General features: G+C 35.1%; 3 protein-coding genes across 5 annotated transcripts; 2 read left to right on the forward strand and 1 right to left on the reverse strand.

Annotated features, from left to right (window-relative positions):
- Positions 1-425: 425 nt before the first annotated feature.
- LOC104100058 (F-box/kelch-repeat protein SKIP4) lies at positions 426-3,135 on the forward strand. The gene is made up of 3 exons (XM_009607217.3): positions 426-626; positions 1,526-2,091; positions 2,454-3,135. Exons 1-3 carry the CDS (start codon positions 603-605, stop codon positions 3,049-3,051), a joined length of 1,188 nt encoding a protein of 395 aa, XP_009605512.1. The 5' UTR covers positions 426-602; the 3' UTR covers positions 3,052-3,135.
- A 264-nt stretch (positions 3,136-3,399) lies between these two features.
- LOC104100059 (uncharacterized) lies at positions 3,400-13,989 on the reverse strand. 3 transcript variants are annotated; one of them, XM_070182464.1, is made up of 4 exons: positions 13,420-13,989; positions 6,288-6,695; positions 4,337-4,580; positions 3,400-3,627 (listed from the first exon to the last, which is right to left on the reverse strand). In XM_070182464.1, exons 2-4 carry the CDS (start codon positions 6,625-6,627, stop codon positions 3,606-3,608), a joined length of 606 nt encoding a protein of 201 aa, XP_070038565.1. In that variant the 5' UTR covers positions 6,628-6,695; positions 13,420-13,989; the 3' UTR covers positions 3,400-3,605. The 3 variants fall into 3 exon arrangements, with proteins under 3 accessions (XP_070038565.1, XP_009605514.1, XP_009605513.1); XM_009607219.4 differs by having other exon boundaries at positions 3,461-4,580; positions 6,288-6,689; XM_009607218.4 differs by having other exon boundaries at positions 3,461-4,580.
- Positions 9,410-10,647, forward strand: LOC138906442 (uncharacterized). Its single transcript, XM_070195241.1, has 3 exons — positions 9,410-9,592; positions 9,692-9,851; positions 9,953-10,647. Exons 1-3 carry the CDS (start codon positions 9,410-9,412, stop codon positions 10,645-10,647), a joined length of 1,038 nt encoding a protein of 345 aa, XP_070051342.1.
- Positions 13,990-15,954: the final 1,965 nt, after the last annotated feature.

The following is a 15,954-nucleotide window of genomic DNA, read 5'->3' on the forward strand; positions in this document are numbered from 1 at the left end:
AAAATATAAAATTAAATCGGCCCACCGAAATTAATCGCATTTGCTAGCAGAAAAGTATATAATATATATATATGATACACACACATATATACACATACACATATACATACATATATATATATATATATATATATATATATATATATATATATATATATATAAAGAATATTTTGTCAGCTATTTTTTTGAAGCGGCTAAAGATAAATATTTCTCTTTGGGTGATTTGCATAAATAGAACATTTCGATGCCACTATTGATTTTTTGACCACGCTTGAAGATTGTGCAGAATTTCAAAGTTAATAATTGTCGTCTCTCTCGCATGGCCTATGGGCAACACTTTTGGGTTTTGACATTAAAGGTTTGGCCATTGGGCAAGTGAGAGTTAAACAATAAAGATTATCCATTTTAAGGTCATTGATGTAATTTCGTAATTTAAGGCCCTCTATATTTGGTTCAGCCCAAGCAACATACAACTTCTACAACTTTATAGTTTCTATTTTCTACCCCAGAAGACTTGCAAATTACGTACCTTCCTCCTGAACAAATTGTAAATTTTTCCTTTTCGTACTTTCATCATTCCGTATTTCATCTGAGATTGTCAAATGCAGTCATGCAGTAATCCAAAGGTCAGTTCTTGCTATTCATTTTTCTCTTTCTTTTTCTTTTTCTTTTTTGCTGGAAATTTGAATTACTCAGAGGTGAATTTGTGCATAGTCTTGGAAGAAAATATGATGTAAATATAATTACTTCACCTGATCTGTTGATTTTTGTGCAATTACTCAAAAGGTCTTCGAATTAGCTTAACTTTTTATTGAATGTTTTTTTTTTTTTTATATAATTCTGGATCTCTGAATTTGAGGGATCTGAACTTTGGACCTTCTTTTGAGCATATCTGAGATAATTGCGAATCATTCAAGATTTTCTTTTTCTATTATGTTTTAATTTTTTTAAAAAGTTATACTGAATATTGTGATCAAAATTTAGGTTATCCTGTTTTCTTAAGTTTTTTCGTTTGATTCTATTCTGAATACAAGTTATATTGGTATGCTAGAGATTTTACAATATCTGAATTTCCTGTACCTTAATTCCACCCAAGATAATTGGGCTGTCAGTGTAAAGATAAGTGTGAGATTTAGACTACTCGTATTGTTAGAGAATGCCTAGTCTTAAAGCTACTACATTATTGACTATTGAGCATTGGAGAGAAATGAGTTTGAAAAGGGCTGAATCAATATTAAGGATCCAACTAGTTTGGGATTGGCGCTTAGTTGATTGATTGATTTAATCTGATATTTGCAATGACCTTTACTCTTCTTTTTCGGGGAAAGGGATGCAGTGTGCTTCTGGTATTTGTAGTTACAATATTTTTCGAGTTCTTGATTGCCAGGAGAAAAAGAATTATATTTCTTTGGTCTTAACATACTCCTAATATTCTTTGGATCTAATAAGATGATTGGTTTCGGCTCGTGCAAAAGATTGAGCGATTTTACTGATATTGATTAGCTTGTGGATCTTTGATTTATAGGGCACAAAAACAAACATGGAAGGATTTTATTCTGAGTCGGAGAATTTTGTTCAGACAGAAAATACGCTGGATAATGACCAGTCGGTGGAGGTTGAGAACAGTGGGCCGGGGAGAAATAGTGAATCGGATCCAGAGGTATCACCATTAATTCCTGGGCTTCCTGATGACATTGCGCTTTTCTGCTTGGCAAGGGTTCCTAGAAGGTATCATGCGCTTCTCAAGTGTGTGTCAAGAAAATGGAGAGACTTGGTTTGTGGTGAAGAGTGGTACTCCTACAGAAAGAAACATCATCTCCAGGAGAGTTGGATATATGCCTTAGGTAGAGACAAGTCTGAACAGCTGTGCTGTTATGTATTGGACCCGGCTCGCTTAAAAAGGGGATGGAAGCCCATTCTAGGACTTCCGCATCGCTGCATAAGGAGAAAAGGTGTGGGATTTGAAGTGTTAGGGAAGAAACTATTCCTATTCGGTGGATGTGGCTGGATCGAAGATGCTACAAATGAAGTCTATTGCTATGATGCTGCCATGAATAAGTGGAATCAAGCTGCTTCCTTGGTGGTTCCAAGGTATTTTATCCTTGTTTTGCTTGGGAGTATTTTGAGTTTTGTAGAGTCAATCTATTAATATTCACTTGCCAATCGAATCTTTTATGACTTCAAATTTCTAAATGCTTGTATGTTCTTTTTCCTGAGAGCACTGTTGTGATTATTGTTTCCTCCGATGCAGGGGTCTCTCTCTTTTGGTGCATTTATATTGTTCTATAAGTTTTCATGGTTATTGCCAAGTCGCCTCACCCTTATCCTACTGATAAGAAGAATCTACCATTTAAGCATTTTTCATACTGTTGTATTCATTCAAGTTAGCCTTCTGTCATTTCATCACTGTTTGGCGAAATATGTCAGAGCTCATCTGATTCTATTATCTTCAGGTGCTACTGTGTGTCTGAAGTGTTCGATGGAAAAATCTTTGCAATTGGGGGCATAGGGCCTAATTCCAGTAATGTACCTTCCTGGGAGACTTATAACCCGGAAACACTGAATTGGACTTTGCGTGAAAATTCCAACATTTTTCCTGATATTGAAGATTCCATAGTCTTGGATGGGAAAATTTACATTTGCGGTGTTTCTTCACCTCTAACACCTGCAGTGCCTGCATTTTTCTTTGAACCATCCAGCACCACGTGGCAGCCGGCAGCTTTTGACTTAGCATCAGGTTGGCATGGTCCAGCAGTCGTTGTAGATGGAATGCTTTATGTGCTAGATCAGTCTTCAGGTACCAGGTTGATGATGTGGCAAAAGGATATAAGGCAGTGGGTGGCAGTGGGGAGATTGTCACCCCTATTGACAAAGCCTCCCTGTCGGCTGGTGGCCGTTGGGAATAACATATTTATTATTGGAAAGGGGCTTAGCACTGTGGTATTTAATGTTGAAAATGCAAGGAACATGGATGGGGTTTTGATGAGCACTTCCATTCCCAAGTCAATATCTGATGATGATGTAATAAGTTGTAAAGCAATCACAATCTAAGTCTAGGAATATTGAAGTGTAACAGCTTGCTGTGACTTGTTACGTTCTTGGTTTAATGGATTTTCATAAATTGTAGTTATTGTACACATTGTGTTGGGTCGACTAGTATCTCTTCATACAATGAATTTCCATTGAAAGCATTTAAGATTTGGTGTGGAATCTTCGTTATGATCATACTTGCTTATCTAAAATGGTTTAGCAATTGACTGAAAGAATCTAGCAGATGACATGTTAACTTCGCACCATTTGGCATGGCTACATGAGAAGAAGATCGATATCAAGGGCTCTCTTTAGGGTGGCAACTTGCGAGCATGATAGAAGAAAAAACAAAGGTGAAATAAACGAAGGAAAAGAATAGCATGAATGCAATATATGGCCATTTGGTGCTAAAATAAGTGTACGACTCGGATAGCCAAAAACAAACCAAACACTTCATCCTTTTCAAGAATTACACAGTCAGTTTATGCTCATGTCAGCTTCACAGTTTTATACTGTTACGCCGAATGCAGATCTTGAAAATCTTCCAGATTGTGAGCTAAAATCATATCAATCAATCAACTATGCCTTAATCTCAAACTAATTAAAGCTGACAGCAAAAATCCATTGTAACCATTCCATGCTAATCATACCTGTAGGTATTCCAGGTTTTGATCTTTTTATATGCTGACCATCAGCCCACTGCAATCTTTTATTACGACTTTGCTTCAGGAAACTCACACGGGCAGATTTACCTTCATGAATAACAGAACCCTTGAAATTCAGTTGTCCTTGTAACCTTGTTAATTACAATCATTGGCATCAATATTGGACCATTTGCAAACAAGGAGTATAGTGAATTAGTGATCAGCCAACCACATGCCTGACGACAACCAAACACAGGGCCTATGTACAACAATGTCAAGAGGTAGAAAAGATTTTGGCAGATAGCATAGCAAAAATCATAACCTTAATAAAACAGCTTAGAGAAAAGTAATTTCGGTCCTTTAAGTTTGCCAAAGTTGAGCACTTTTTATCCGTCAAATATTTAATAAACTCTGGCTGTCAGATTAGGGAAGTCATTTTTCCCATTCTGATGGAAAATGTTTCCCTTGGAAATTGACTTCCACTGTATATACCACACACGGAAAAAGGACTTCCATTAGCTAAACGCACCCTTACAATAGAATGTGTTCCTTAACTGTGGTCGCTCTTGGTTAGAACTCCATTTCTTTAGAATAATTCTCCATGAATTTTGCAGCGTCCTGTGCTGTTTAGGATAGTCTAAGCGAAATAGTCAATACCATACCAAGCAGATTTAGCAGGGGCTTGTAAGCTAGTCCTTTTCCTTTTAAAGGCAGGATGTATGACTCCGTTGCATGATTGTAGTTTATCAATCCTTGCCATACATTCCTTCATCCTATTCAATACAACAGGTATAGCAGAAGCACTCTCCAAATTCTTCTTTTTAAGGAGCTGTACTTTCTCAGCTTCTTTCTGCTCCTCTCCAGCTAACATGGCAATATTACCAGATTCAGTTGGTCCTCCAACATCTGCAAAGAGACCAGGATAACAATTACAAACAAAACAAAGAGTTCCTAAAAATAATTTAGTGAGCTTTTAACTTGAAGGTAGATAATCTTAGACTGTCATATTAAAACTTTATACAGAAAAGGTGAGGCTCCTAATAATGTCAATATTAAAACCTAATGAGAAGATTTGACTAGGGTGCATTTAGCACTCATCACACTATGTGTATATTTCAAGCCTTTTAATTCTCAAATATACGATGGACTTGATCATTCCAAATTGGAAATAATACTATAATACTACCCCTTGCGCTCAATGCCCTTTTCTGTGAGTGGTCGAAAAATGTATCAATTTATTTGGGACAGTAGGTGGAACCAGACTGTATTCATTTTTTTCCCAAATCATTATTGCCACAGTAAATGCTGTTTTTGACATTTTTCATTAGTCTCAAGAAGTTACCTCTTACATACTCAGGTTTTCTAGTTAGCTTTGAACAATCAATCATACAATTATGAACATGGAAGAACTTGCTATGTGAAAGTAGTGAACAACCTAAGAGAGATATCGAGCAACCATTCATTATTCCTAAAGGTGCAGTCCAGAGGGCTTTGGTTCACAATATGTGGGTTAATGGCACGCCACAAGTTCGAACCCTGCCATGGATAAAAACCTGATTATTTAAGTGGACAAGTGTAGAGAGGCTGAGCCATTCACGATCGAGTTTCGAACCGTGTAAGTAGCTCGCCCTCGGGGATTCCGCAGTTATCCAAAAAGCAGTGTAAGGGATAATTATGATACCATCTGCACAATGATTCAACAACAACAACAACAACAACATACCCAGTATATTCCCACATGTGGGGAGTACAATGATTCAACAAATTGGAGAAAAAACAGATGGAAAGTTTCAAAACAATGATGTTAATCCAAGATTCCTCGCCAACTATATTTTCCTCCAATTCAGTGTGGCACGTTCATACAGTGATTTACTAGATTCCTGAAGATCAAAGCTTTAACCAACCCTCTTTCCAGGTTAACTATTCTTATAATGGGTACATGCTAACTGAAGAATTTAACTATAGACAGAAGAATAAGGAGACAATTTTGTATACAGACAGAGACACCTGATATCCTTTCAAACTCATTCATGACGCCATTCTCCCCGATGTGCTTTGAAAAATTTGGGACGAGAGGATTCGGCTCTCACCACAAACATAGAACCTGAAGAAACGTGCTAGTATGACTAAAACTTAATCTCAATTAATTGGTATTGCCTATATAGATCTTTTTGTTCCATTACGCCTTATTTTTTGTTCAATTAATTGGTATTGCCTATATAGATTTCCATGATTTTGTTCCATTATAATTCCACTAATATTATATTCCACCAAATTCTAGTCAAACACCACAAAATGACTTGAAATAAACACAATGGTGTTCTTAGGTTTTGTCAAACAACTCTGCTGCAATCCCAAACTAGTTAGGGTTCATTCCGCTCTTTTCGGCTTAATAAATCAACCAAAATTTGAGCCTCTATTCACCTGTTTTGTCTTTTTCTACACTAACATTGTACCAGAAACAGCAGAATGAGCTTATAAATTACAACAGATATTCAATAATTTCACCTCCAGATAAAGAAAACTACAATAAATTATAGAACTAGTAGTTCTAGAACGTTAATGAGCAAAATATATACAATTAAAACATCATTCTTCTGATAATAAACGTACCGGAGCTGCATGGATCACCGGATTGAGATTCGGATCCGTCGCCAAAACGGGTCCCCAAAACGGGTCTTTGAGCAGCAAAAATGGAAGAGATATCAGTTTTAAGCTGACCAAGAATTATGCCCCTGTACTCCGCTATTCTCTCAGCCTTTTGCTTAACTTCTTCCTCCAGTAATCCTACTTCTTCCTCCAGTATTCCTGCTTCTTCCTCCAGTATTCCTGCTTCTTCCAGCTCTGGTACGTCATCGTTTTGCTCTACAGTTTGCTGCTGAGCTTGACCCAACATTCTAGAGCGGGGATTGGTCGAGTTTGAAAATTTTAAAATGAATTTTGAGGACCGCATTTTAAGTAATTGTTACTCCTCCTCCTCCTCCTCCTCCTCCTCCTCCTCCTTCCGTTTCTTTTCTGTAACTTTAAGAATGTAACAAACACTATCAATCTTGTTCTCTTAAATTTAACATTCCAAATATACTTTTGGAATCTTGTGTATCATTAAAGATAAAATGAAAATATTATAAAAATAATTATTTTTTAAAGCACATCAAAACTATAAGTAAGACACACAAATTAACCTAGATAATATAACTTTTTTTAGTTTTTGCAATTATAGTCCTAAGGCATTTCAAAATTTTAACCGAAATGGTCCCTAAGTATGAACAGAAGTTCTACTTCACCCTTCCTCAACAACAACAACAACAACAACCCAGTACAATCCCACTAGTGAGGTTTGGGGAGGGTAATGTGTACGCAGACCTTACCCCTACCCTGGGGTAGAGAGGTTGTTTCCGATAGACCCTCGGCTCCCTGCCTCCAAGAACTCCCCACCTTGCTCTTGGGGTGACTCGAACTCACAACCTCTTGGTTGGAAGTGGAGAGTGCTCACCACTAGAGCAACCCACTCTTGTCTTACTTCACCCTTCCTCAACGTCAACTTAATTGAAATGACTTTTGCTCTCGGTTATAATTGGGATCAAATAAGTTCCCACCGTTATCAAAAGAGCTTATCTATGCCCTTTATAGACGGATGAAGTATTATTTTGTTCAACTTATTTCCTAATTACGTTGATTAGCAAAAAAAGGATTAGCCTTCGGCGCTGCCACGTGTCCCTAAGTGGCAAAATTTTTATTCACCTCTTTAAAGTGGTGAGAAGAGAGGTACACGGGTAGTGAACAATTGCGGCAATGGTAGTCAAGCACATGTAAATCATATATCTCAATGAACCAACCCAATTTTTACGCAATGAACTAATACTCTTAAGGGTTGAGGTAAAAATTTATTCGTATCGGGTGCTTACTCTAAACCAATAGATACATAACATGTGTCTTGCCCATGAACTTCAAGCACTTAACCATGGTAAATTATATGCATTCTCGCCTTATTAAATCACTTAAGCATGATGAATTAACATAGTTTGGTATAAACATCCGATGCGGATAAGTTTTACTGATCGTTTGGTTTAGAAACAATTTATGCAAAGATTAGCTCTTCAAGGATATAATACAGATATTATTTTTTTATCAAGTGTTTGGTTCATTGTATTAAAAATTAAGTATTGAATATATAACTTAAAACTTATATTTAGTTTAAAACTGTACAACCATTTCTTCACAACTCTATACTAGAACTAGAAAATTTGTATGACTGCTCAGTGTTATAAATAGCACTCGCCTCAGCGCTAATAGCGTGAGGCGAGGCGAGACAGTGTCGTTACAGACCATCTGTTGCGTTGCGTTTCAAAATAACACTCACCTATGCCTGTGTGGCGAGAGGCGACAGTGTCGCGAGAAGCGACCGTAGCGTCGCCTTTTGTTTTAAAAAAAAGAAAAAGAAAAAAGGCAAAGACTTAACAAAAAGGGTCGCGATTAGGGCTTGACAACAAAGCTTCTTCAACTTGAACAAAACAACAGAGCTTCTTTGACGTTCTGAACTCGCGATTAGGGTTCTGCCATCATCTTCTTCTTTCAGAAGCTTGAGGTTCCTGCCATTGAAAAACCAAGTATGCTTCTTCTTCTTTCTTCTTTCTTCTTTCTTCTTTCTCCTTTCTCCTTCTTCTTCTCTTCTTCTTTCTATTTTTTTTCCTCTGTTTTTTGTCGAAAAGAACAGAAACAGAGGTCTGTTTTGTGCTCTATTTTTCGAGCAAAAACAGAGGTCTTTCTTCTTCTCTTAACAGAAACAGAGGTCTGTTTTTGTGCTCTATTTTTTTTGGTTCTGTTTTGGCAAAATAACAGAGGCTGCTTCTTCTCTTAACAAACGCTCTGTTTTTTTCAGGCCCTGTTTTGTTTGCCTTTTTTTCAATTATTGACTTATAGTCTTATAGAGTAGAATTAATTGCATATTGACTTGATAATTTTTTTTCTATAAAACAGCGTTGAAATGGCGTCATCCGATAGTAATAAACCAAATGATATAGCTTGGAATTATGCTATACAAGGCTCATCAAGATCCGCAATTAAATGTGTGTTTTGTGAAAAAACATATCATGGTGGGATAACTCGTCACAAGCAACATTTGATAGGTGGATTTAAAAATATAGTACAATGTCCCCTTTGTCCGCCCGAGGTTAGGGAGGAAGTAAAAGCGTTTGTTGATAAGAAAAATGTGATAAGAACTCAAATGAATTTTGAAGCATCGGTGAATCTAATTGATGAAGATGATAAAATGGATGAAGATGGTGAAATGAGACCTCCCCCCCCCCCCAAAAAGAAAACTCATAAGATATCTTCAAATAGTTCAAGTGGGTCGTCCACGACGGCACGTACGACAAAAGGTCCTCTCAATCTTTATTTCTCGGCAAAACAACAAGAAAACGGAAAAGGTGAAGAAGGTCTAGGTATAGAAGCCAAGAAGATTTTGAGGGACCGCGCCGTAAGTGCCTTTGCAGCATGGATATATGATGCAGGGCTTCCTTTCAACTGTGTTAACTACAAAATTTTTGATAAATTCATTGAGACCGTAGGACAATATGGCCCAGGAATGAAGCCTCCTAACTATCATGAAGTTAGAGTAACTCATCTTAAAAAAGAGGTGAAGAAGATAGACCAAATTATTAAGAAGCATAAAGTGCAATGGAACATCCTAAACTTTTGATAAATTCATTGAGACCGTAGGACAATATGGACCAGGAATGAAGCCTCCTAACTATCATGAAGTTAGAGTAACTCATCTTAAAAAAGAGGTGAAGAAGATAGACCAAATTATTAAGGAGCATAAAGTGCAATGGAACAAGTTTGGATGTTCCATTATGATGGATAAATGGACAGTACGGAATGGAAAAATGATCATAAATGTGTTGGTGAACTCTCCAAGAGTAAGTATTTTTCTTGAATCTCACGATGCTAGCAACTCTTCTACGGATGGAAGCAAAATGTACAGCTTGTTTAGAAAAACTATTGATAAAATCTGAAAGGAAAATGCTGTACAAATTGTTACAGATAATGCTAGTGAGAATGTTAGTGCGGGTAGGATGATGGAAGCTATGTATCCACACATTTATTGGACTCCATGTGCTGCCGATTGTATCAACTTGATGTTTGGTGACATATTCAAGGAAAACCCATATGCTTCAGGTAACTTTAATATAGTTATCTTTAAAGCCTTTAACTTTATTTATACTTATGTCCTATCCTATTAAGTATTAACTATAAAATTGTTATTGTTACTTTTACAGTTTTCACTAAGGCCGTCAGGGTATATTCTTACATCAGTCAGAGGCCGCCGATGTTGAATTTGATGAGGAAATTCACAAATGAAAGAAATTTGGTGAGACCGGTCAAGACTAGATTTGCAACGGCTTTCTTAACTTTGCATAGTTTTTACTTGCAAAAGAAAAACTTGAGAAAGCTAGTTCTTTCAAATGAATGGAAAGATAATAGATATGCAAAGGAAGCTGTGGGGAAAGAAACTGCCAAAGTTCTTATTTCTCCATCATTCTGGAATGACGTCGTTCGAGCTCTTAAAGTTGGTGGTCCTTTGATTAGGGTGCTTCGTATGGTGGATGGGGAGAAAAAATCACCAATGGGCTATCTTTATGAAGCTATGGATAGAGCCAAAGAGACTATTGCAGCGTCATTTGAGGGAGATGTTAGGAAATATGAGAAAGTTTTTGAGATAATTGATACCAGGTGGGAGAATCAACTCCATCGACCTTTGCATGCAGCAGGCCATCTTGTGAACCCGGGATTATTTTACAAGAACACTAGAGATGAAACTTTGACTTCAGAGGTGTGGATTGGATACCATGCATGTCTTGAGAAGTTGGTCCCTAATTCAGCGACGATAGATCAAATAGGGGAGGAGTTTGGTAGGTACTCACAAGCAGAGGGCCTATTTGTTTACAAGCGGCCATTAGAGTCAGAGACATAAGGTCGTCAGGTAACTAACTTTAATATAGATATCCTTATAACTTTAAATTAATTTATTTGATTTATACTTATTAACTTTTAAAATATTTTTCTATAGTTGAATGGTGGAAGCAGTTTGGACATCAAACTCTAAACTTGCAAAAGTTTGCCATCAAAGTACTAAGCCTAACTTGTAGTGCATCTGGATGCGAGAGAAATTGGAGCGTATTTGAGCATGTAAGAAGTAGATTTATTATATTAATATATTATATATTGTATTATTATTAGTATCTATTAATTAATCTAAACAACTTATGCGCAGATTCACTCCAAGAAAAAGAATAGACTTGAGTTATCGCGTCTCAATGATCTAGTGTATATTAAATACAATAGAACATTGAGGCGACGTTATGAAGCTCGCAATACCATTGATCCAATTTTGTTGGACAACATTGACGAGGCAAATGAATGGTTAACTGGAGCCCCCCAAAATCATATGAACAAGTGTATGAAGGAGATGATCTTGATTGGGGTACTGTTTCTATGGTGGCTGGAGTTGAGGAGAATATCTATGGTCTTAGAGGGAGTTCTTCAAGTTACAAGGGAAAGGGAGTAGCAAGTTCAAGCCGGTCCCTAATTGATGAAGACTCCGAGGATGAAGAAGATGATAGCCAATATAATGCTAACATTCATGAAGTTGTAGAATTTGAAAATCTTGAAGAAGAATAGATGTTGCTTGTTTTAGATTATTAGACTTTAGTTTATGAATCTACTATGAGTCTATGACTATCTATTGAGTCTTTAATTTTTGAATGATATATTTATTAATATATTATTGTTATTGAGTTTTTAGTTATATGTATATAATATTTTATGTTTTTGTATAAATTGTCGCTTCACATCAAAAAGGCGAGCGCTTCGCTGCGCGCCTCTCGCCTCAGTGAAGCGGGCCTTCGTCGCTATTTGTCGCCGCACGTTATCCAAAATACTGTGACTGCTCTATCTCAATTCTCAATTAAACAAACTAAACCCAAGAAATAAGAAGTATATATCAAATAACATTGTTTAAGTAAGTCAAAAGATGTTTAAGGTGTTAGCTTAGGATAATTAAAGCCTTAAAACGTGCATGAGCCAGTGTCCACGAATTGAGGTGCTAGCTTCATGAATTGTTTTTTGTTAAATAGTCATCCCAAAAGAGATTAAAGTTGGTTTACACCCAAGTAAATCTCAAGACGGGTACCAATTTTATCTTCTCTAACACCGATACGAGGTCATGTAAAATCTAACTCTATTTGAAATTAGGAGATTGCGTGTAGAAGTTTTCCTTTCACTTCCAACTCCCGTCAGATTAGTTAGACGGCCACTGTTTCCTAACTCCAGCATTAATTACATTATGAAACGAATTCCAGCACCAGTTCAAAGTACAAAAGTAACATGATGTGTTAAATCATGGTTATTTTTGTTTTTATGGAAATTTAATCCGGGTATAGGCAATACTTATTGTTATTCCACCTTGTAGGTGGTATAAAATTATACTTAAATTGATGAATAAACTAATACATGTGCCACACCTCCTTTTTGCGAAGATAAGGAGTTTTTTCAATTAAAGTGACATTATTAGAAATGGGATTAATTTTATTTATTTATTGAAGAGAGTCGCCACTTGGAATAATTATTTACGGCGTCCCAAGTCGCCATTTATTTTAAATCCCAAATCAAGGAAAATTGACTCTATTTAAAGTCTGCGAACACATAAGACCGGGTAAGGAATTCTGTTAACCCGTGAGAAGGTGTGATGCACTCCCGGATTCAGTGGTTTTAGCACGGTCGCTTTACAATTACATCTGGCTTAATTATCCGATTATTTATCTGTTTTAGACCTATTATGCATCTTTACCTTTTTCCCACTTTTATTGTATTTCGGCCATTTTAAGTGTTTATGGAATTTATTTGAACAAGTTACGATATCGTACACTTGTCGTTTTATACACATCGCAAATCGCGCTACGTGAAACGCACCCGCAATTTACGACATGTTTATTTTTATTATTACTTTGAAGTTAGGGTCAAGTCACACGGGAGTGCACTTGAATTTGGAATTACGTATCATGACTATGCCACGGGAACCGTACCTATAGTCACGATGATTCATTATTAATCGCGCCTAAAACAGACTACGAATATTCTTGAATTATTGTCCTAAACTAAGATTCAAACGTGTGGGTCATGAGTTATGAAAATTTGTTGTGGAAGAGGTGACCTAGATCTAGCTTCATTTGCGATGAGCTGCTAGCAAGATGTTTTTTGGCCCAAATCCACTATTCTCAAACCCAAAAGTCACTTTATCTATGAGCATGGTCGGTTTTGCTTAAACAGATTGTAGTCTTCCTCTCTCACTACCATTTTCAACTATAACAAAAGAAATCAATGAAACCAATTAATAACATCTGTTACTTCAATTTAACCAAAAAAACAAGTTATAGCCATAAATGAATCCACATAATCAACTAACGTGAAACAACACAAAAATGCTAATTAAAGAAACGACCAAACAATGGCCTTTTGATCCTCTCGACCCTTTATTAGTTTATATCTTTGCTTAACTATCAGTTCATTCTTGTGAGTAGACGGCCTCACCTCGACAATACCATAGGAACCCGACGAACAAACAACCTCAAACATCAGTATTCATCAAACCAATTGTGAATGACACAGACCAACTAATTACTAAATAAACAATTAACAGAGAATAATTAAAGCACAGAGGGAAGTAAGGACTAAAGTAGAAATGGACCTTTTAGCCAGAGATTCCTTTATTACTTTGAAAATGAGAAGCTTACGAACAAATCGACATGGCTTCAAATGTACAAAAAGGAAACTCTCACGAACTAAACCGAAGCTGCTGAACGGAAACCTCGTCGGCGAACTCGACTTGACTGAACCTCAATTTTTAGCGAAGTTAATGGAGCTATTTCGTGAGGAGAACTGCTGCGTTTTGTGGGTGTTTAGGGGTAGTTTAAGGTTGATTTGGAGCTGCATTCCATGACTGGTTTGGGGAGGAGAATTTTGGTGTTAATGGAGGTGGGTTTTGCAGCTGTACAAGGTGAAGTTTTGGGGAGCTACTGTTGAGCTTATTTCTGTGGGGAAAAACAATCGGGCTTTGGATGAGTTTAATCAATGGAAAGGCTGAAATTTGGTGCTGGGATTTTGAGGTCGTTTTCTCGGTGGTTTTGGTGAGTTTTAGGCGGCTGATTTTGTGAGGAGGAAGACGACAACCCCAACTCCTTTTTCTTTTCCTCTCGTTCTCTCTCTTATTTTTCGTGCCCCAGCCCCCTTCTCGTGCTCCCCCCTAAATGTGTGATGGGTGTATACTAGTAGGAACTTGTATTGGTTATATATATATATATATATTTATATCTACTAGTATTAGTGTACTGTATAGTATTAATTAATATAAAGTATATATAAAAAAAATAAATTATTGCATATGTACCTCATACTGTTGAGTACATCGGTTTTAAGAAATTACATATAACGTTATTAAATAATATATATAACTTATAAAATAAATATCAAAATAAAAAATTATAGGTTCCTGAAAAATGTTGAATTGATCCGATTTAGCTAACTTAATAAATGAATAAGTCTTGCTCCAACCCCTCATACTTCAGATGCCTCATAGTAACTTCAAGCTTTGTCTCCAATTATTGAAGTTATCTGATTTTCTTCTTTCTTGTGGTATTAATTAATAAAATATACTTGATAAAAAAATCAATAACAAATTATAACATAATCTATTCTTATTCCCTAAAATTATGTTGTCCGAACTTGACGTGATGTCCTTTCATAAGTTCTTCTATAAGTTGATGTTGAGTTAAAGAGTTTACCAAAAGGTAGTGAGAGAATTTGTATCTAGGGAGTAGTATTTATTAGAATATGTACTAATATTTTTGTACACAAATATTATAGAATGAGTGTTTAATTAAAAGATAAAAAAAATCGTTCAACTCTATATATGCATGCATTTTGGTCTATCATTTTTTTTTACATTAGATCCTTCCACTTTTATAGTAATTAGTTTCAGGTACGTTTTTTTGTGTGTACCTCATTTCAATAAGTATGTAATTTTAAGAAATCACATAAATAAGTTTTATAAATACCAATTTGTTGTTATTGCTATCATCTAAAACAACAAAAAAAAAAGTTATCCAAAATATTTCTTTGGACTTAAGAGAATTATTTTATGAAAATTGTTATTGTTCCTGGTACCTAATACTAAACACAAAGAAATAACATAAAAGTACTTTTATCACAAGTATTCAAAGATTTATTAAATAAAACAAATTAAAAAATGAATCTTTTGGCCTTTTAGAAATGTGAAATGAAAACATTGGGACATGTCATTTGTTGGAATAATGCAAAAAGGAAAACAAACTAATGACAACTCATTTAGAATATATTTTTTCTTCTATTTTATGCTTATTGCTTCAAGTTTACCTTTTTATTAATGACTCTTAATATTATACTATAACTAGTTTTGCTCTATCTTCTAGTTCTTTTCATCGTTCTTCTTATGGAGATAAATTTATGTATCCTAGGGTTTTATCAACCCGAAATATATTCTTACTTGTATGATGAATTTGAAAAATAATTAAAAAAGATTTTTTATTTAGTTTATGTAAACACTTAATTTTCTTCTCAATATTAAATAGAGTTTAACTAATTTTTTCCTCGATATTAAATATAGTTTAACATTTTTGGATTCAAATTCTTACTATTAGCTTATCCTTTATTTTAAATATTTAATCATAATTATTCTTTATTCAATAAGAATTTATCGGTTATTTGTCTTTTATTAAGTATAATTTTTGTATATTATTAAAATATTATTAAACAACATATATTGTATAAGTATAAAAATAGTCCCAATATTATGTTAAAATATATTATCAATATAGGACGTTCTAAACAAAATGTTTGATTAATTTTTTATTCTTATGTTGGATAAAATGGTAATTAGTATGATTTTTTTAAAACAATATATCATTAGAGAAATATTATACCAAAAGTCAAGAAATTTTTTCATGTTAGTATCAAGGACTTAAAATCCAAAATTTGAAGCCAACCACTTGTACTTTGATTTGTGAATTCGCTAAATGTTTCTTTAAAAAGGTTATTTGTCTTTTATTAAGTGTAATTTTTGTATATTATAAAAATATTAATAAACAGAAAATATTGAATAAGTATAAAAATAGTCCCAATATTATATTAAAATGTATTATCAATATAGGACGTTCTAAACAAAATGTTTGATTAATTTTTCATTCTT

This window comes from Nicotiana tomentosiformis, chromosome 1 (genome assembly GCF_000390325.3).
Source record: "Nicotiana tomentosiformis chromosome 1, ASM39032v3, whole genome shotgun sequence".
In the NCBI taxonomy this organism is placed as follows: domain Eukaryota; kingdom Viridiplantae; phylum Streptophyta; class Magnoliopsida; order Solanales; family Solanaceae; genus Nicotiana; species Nicotiana tomentosiformis.

Excerpts from the sequence above, each read along its gene's own strand:
- LOC104100058 (XM_009607217.3), top strand. The coding sequence starts at position 603 with ATGCAGTCATGCAGTAATCCAAAG. Across the intron at positions 627-1,525 it reads AGTCATGCAGTAATCCAAAG|GGCACAAAAACAAACATGGA; the intron begins GTCAGTTCTTGC and ends TTTGATTTATAG. Across the intron at positions 2,092-2,453 it reads GCTTCCTTGGTGGTTCCAAG|GTGCTACTGTGTGTCTGAAG; the intron begins GTATTTTATCCT and ends TATTATCTTCAG.
- LOC138906442 (XM_070195241.1), top strand. The coding sequence starts at position 9,410 with ATGAAGCCTCCTAACTATCATGAAGTTAGAGTAACTCATCTTAAAAAA. Across the intron at positions 9,593-9,691 it reads TGTTGGTGAACTCTCCAAGA|GAAAATGCTGTACAAATTGT; the intron begins GTAAGTATTTTT and ends AAAATCTGAAAG. Across the intron at positions 9,852-9,952 it reads GGAAAACCCATATGCTTCAG|TTTTCACTAAGGCCGTCAGG; the intron begins GTAACTTTAATA and ends TTACTTTTACAG.
- LOC104100059 (XM_009607219.4), bottom strand. The coding sequence starts at position 6,627 with ATGCGGTCCTCAAAATTCATTTTAAAATTTTCAAACTCGACCAATCCC. Across the intron at positions 4,581-6,287 it reads CGGTGATCCATGCAGCTCCG|ATGTTGGAGGACCAACTGAA; the intron begins GTACGTTTATTA and ends GTCTCTTTGCAG.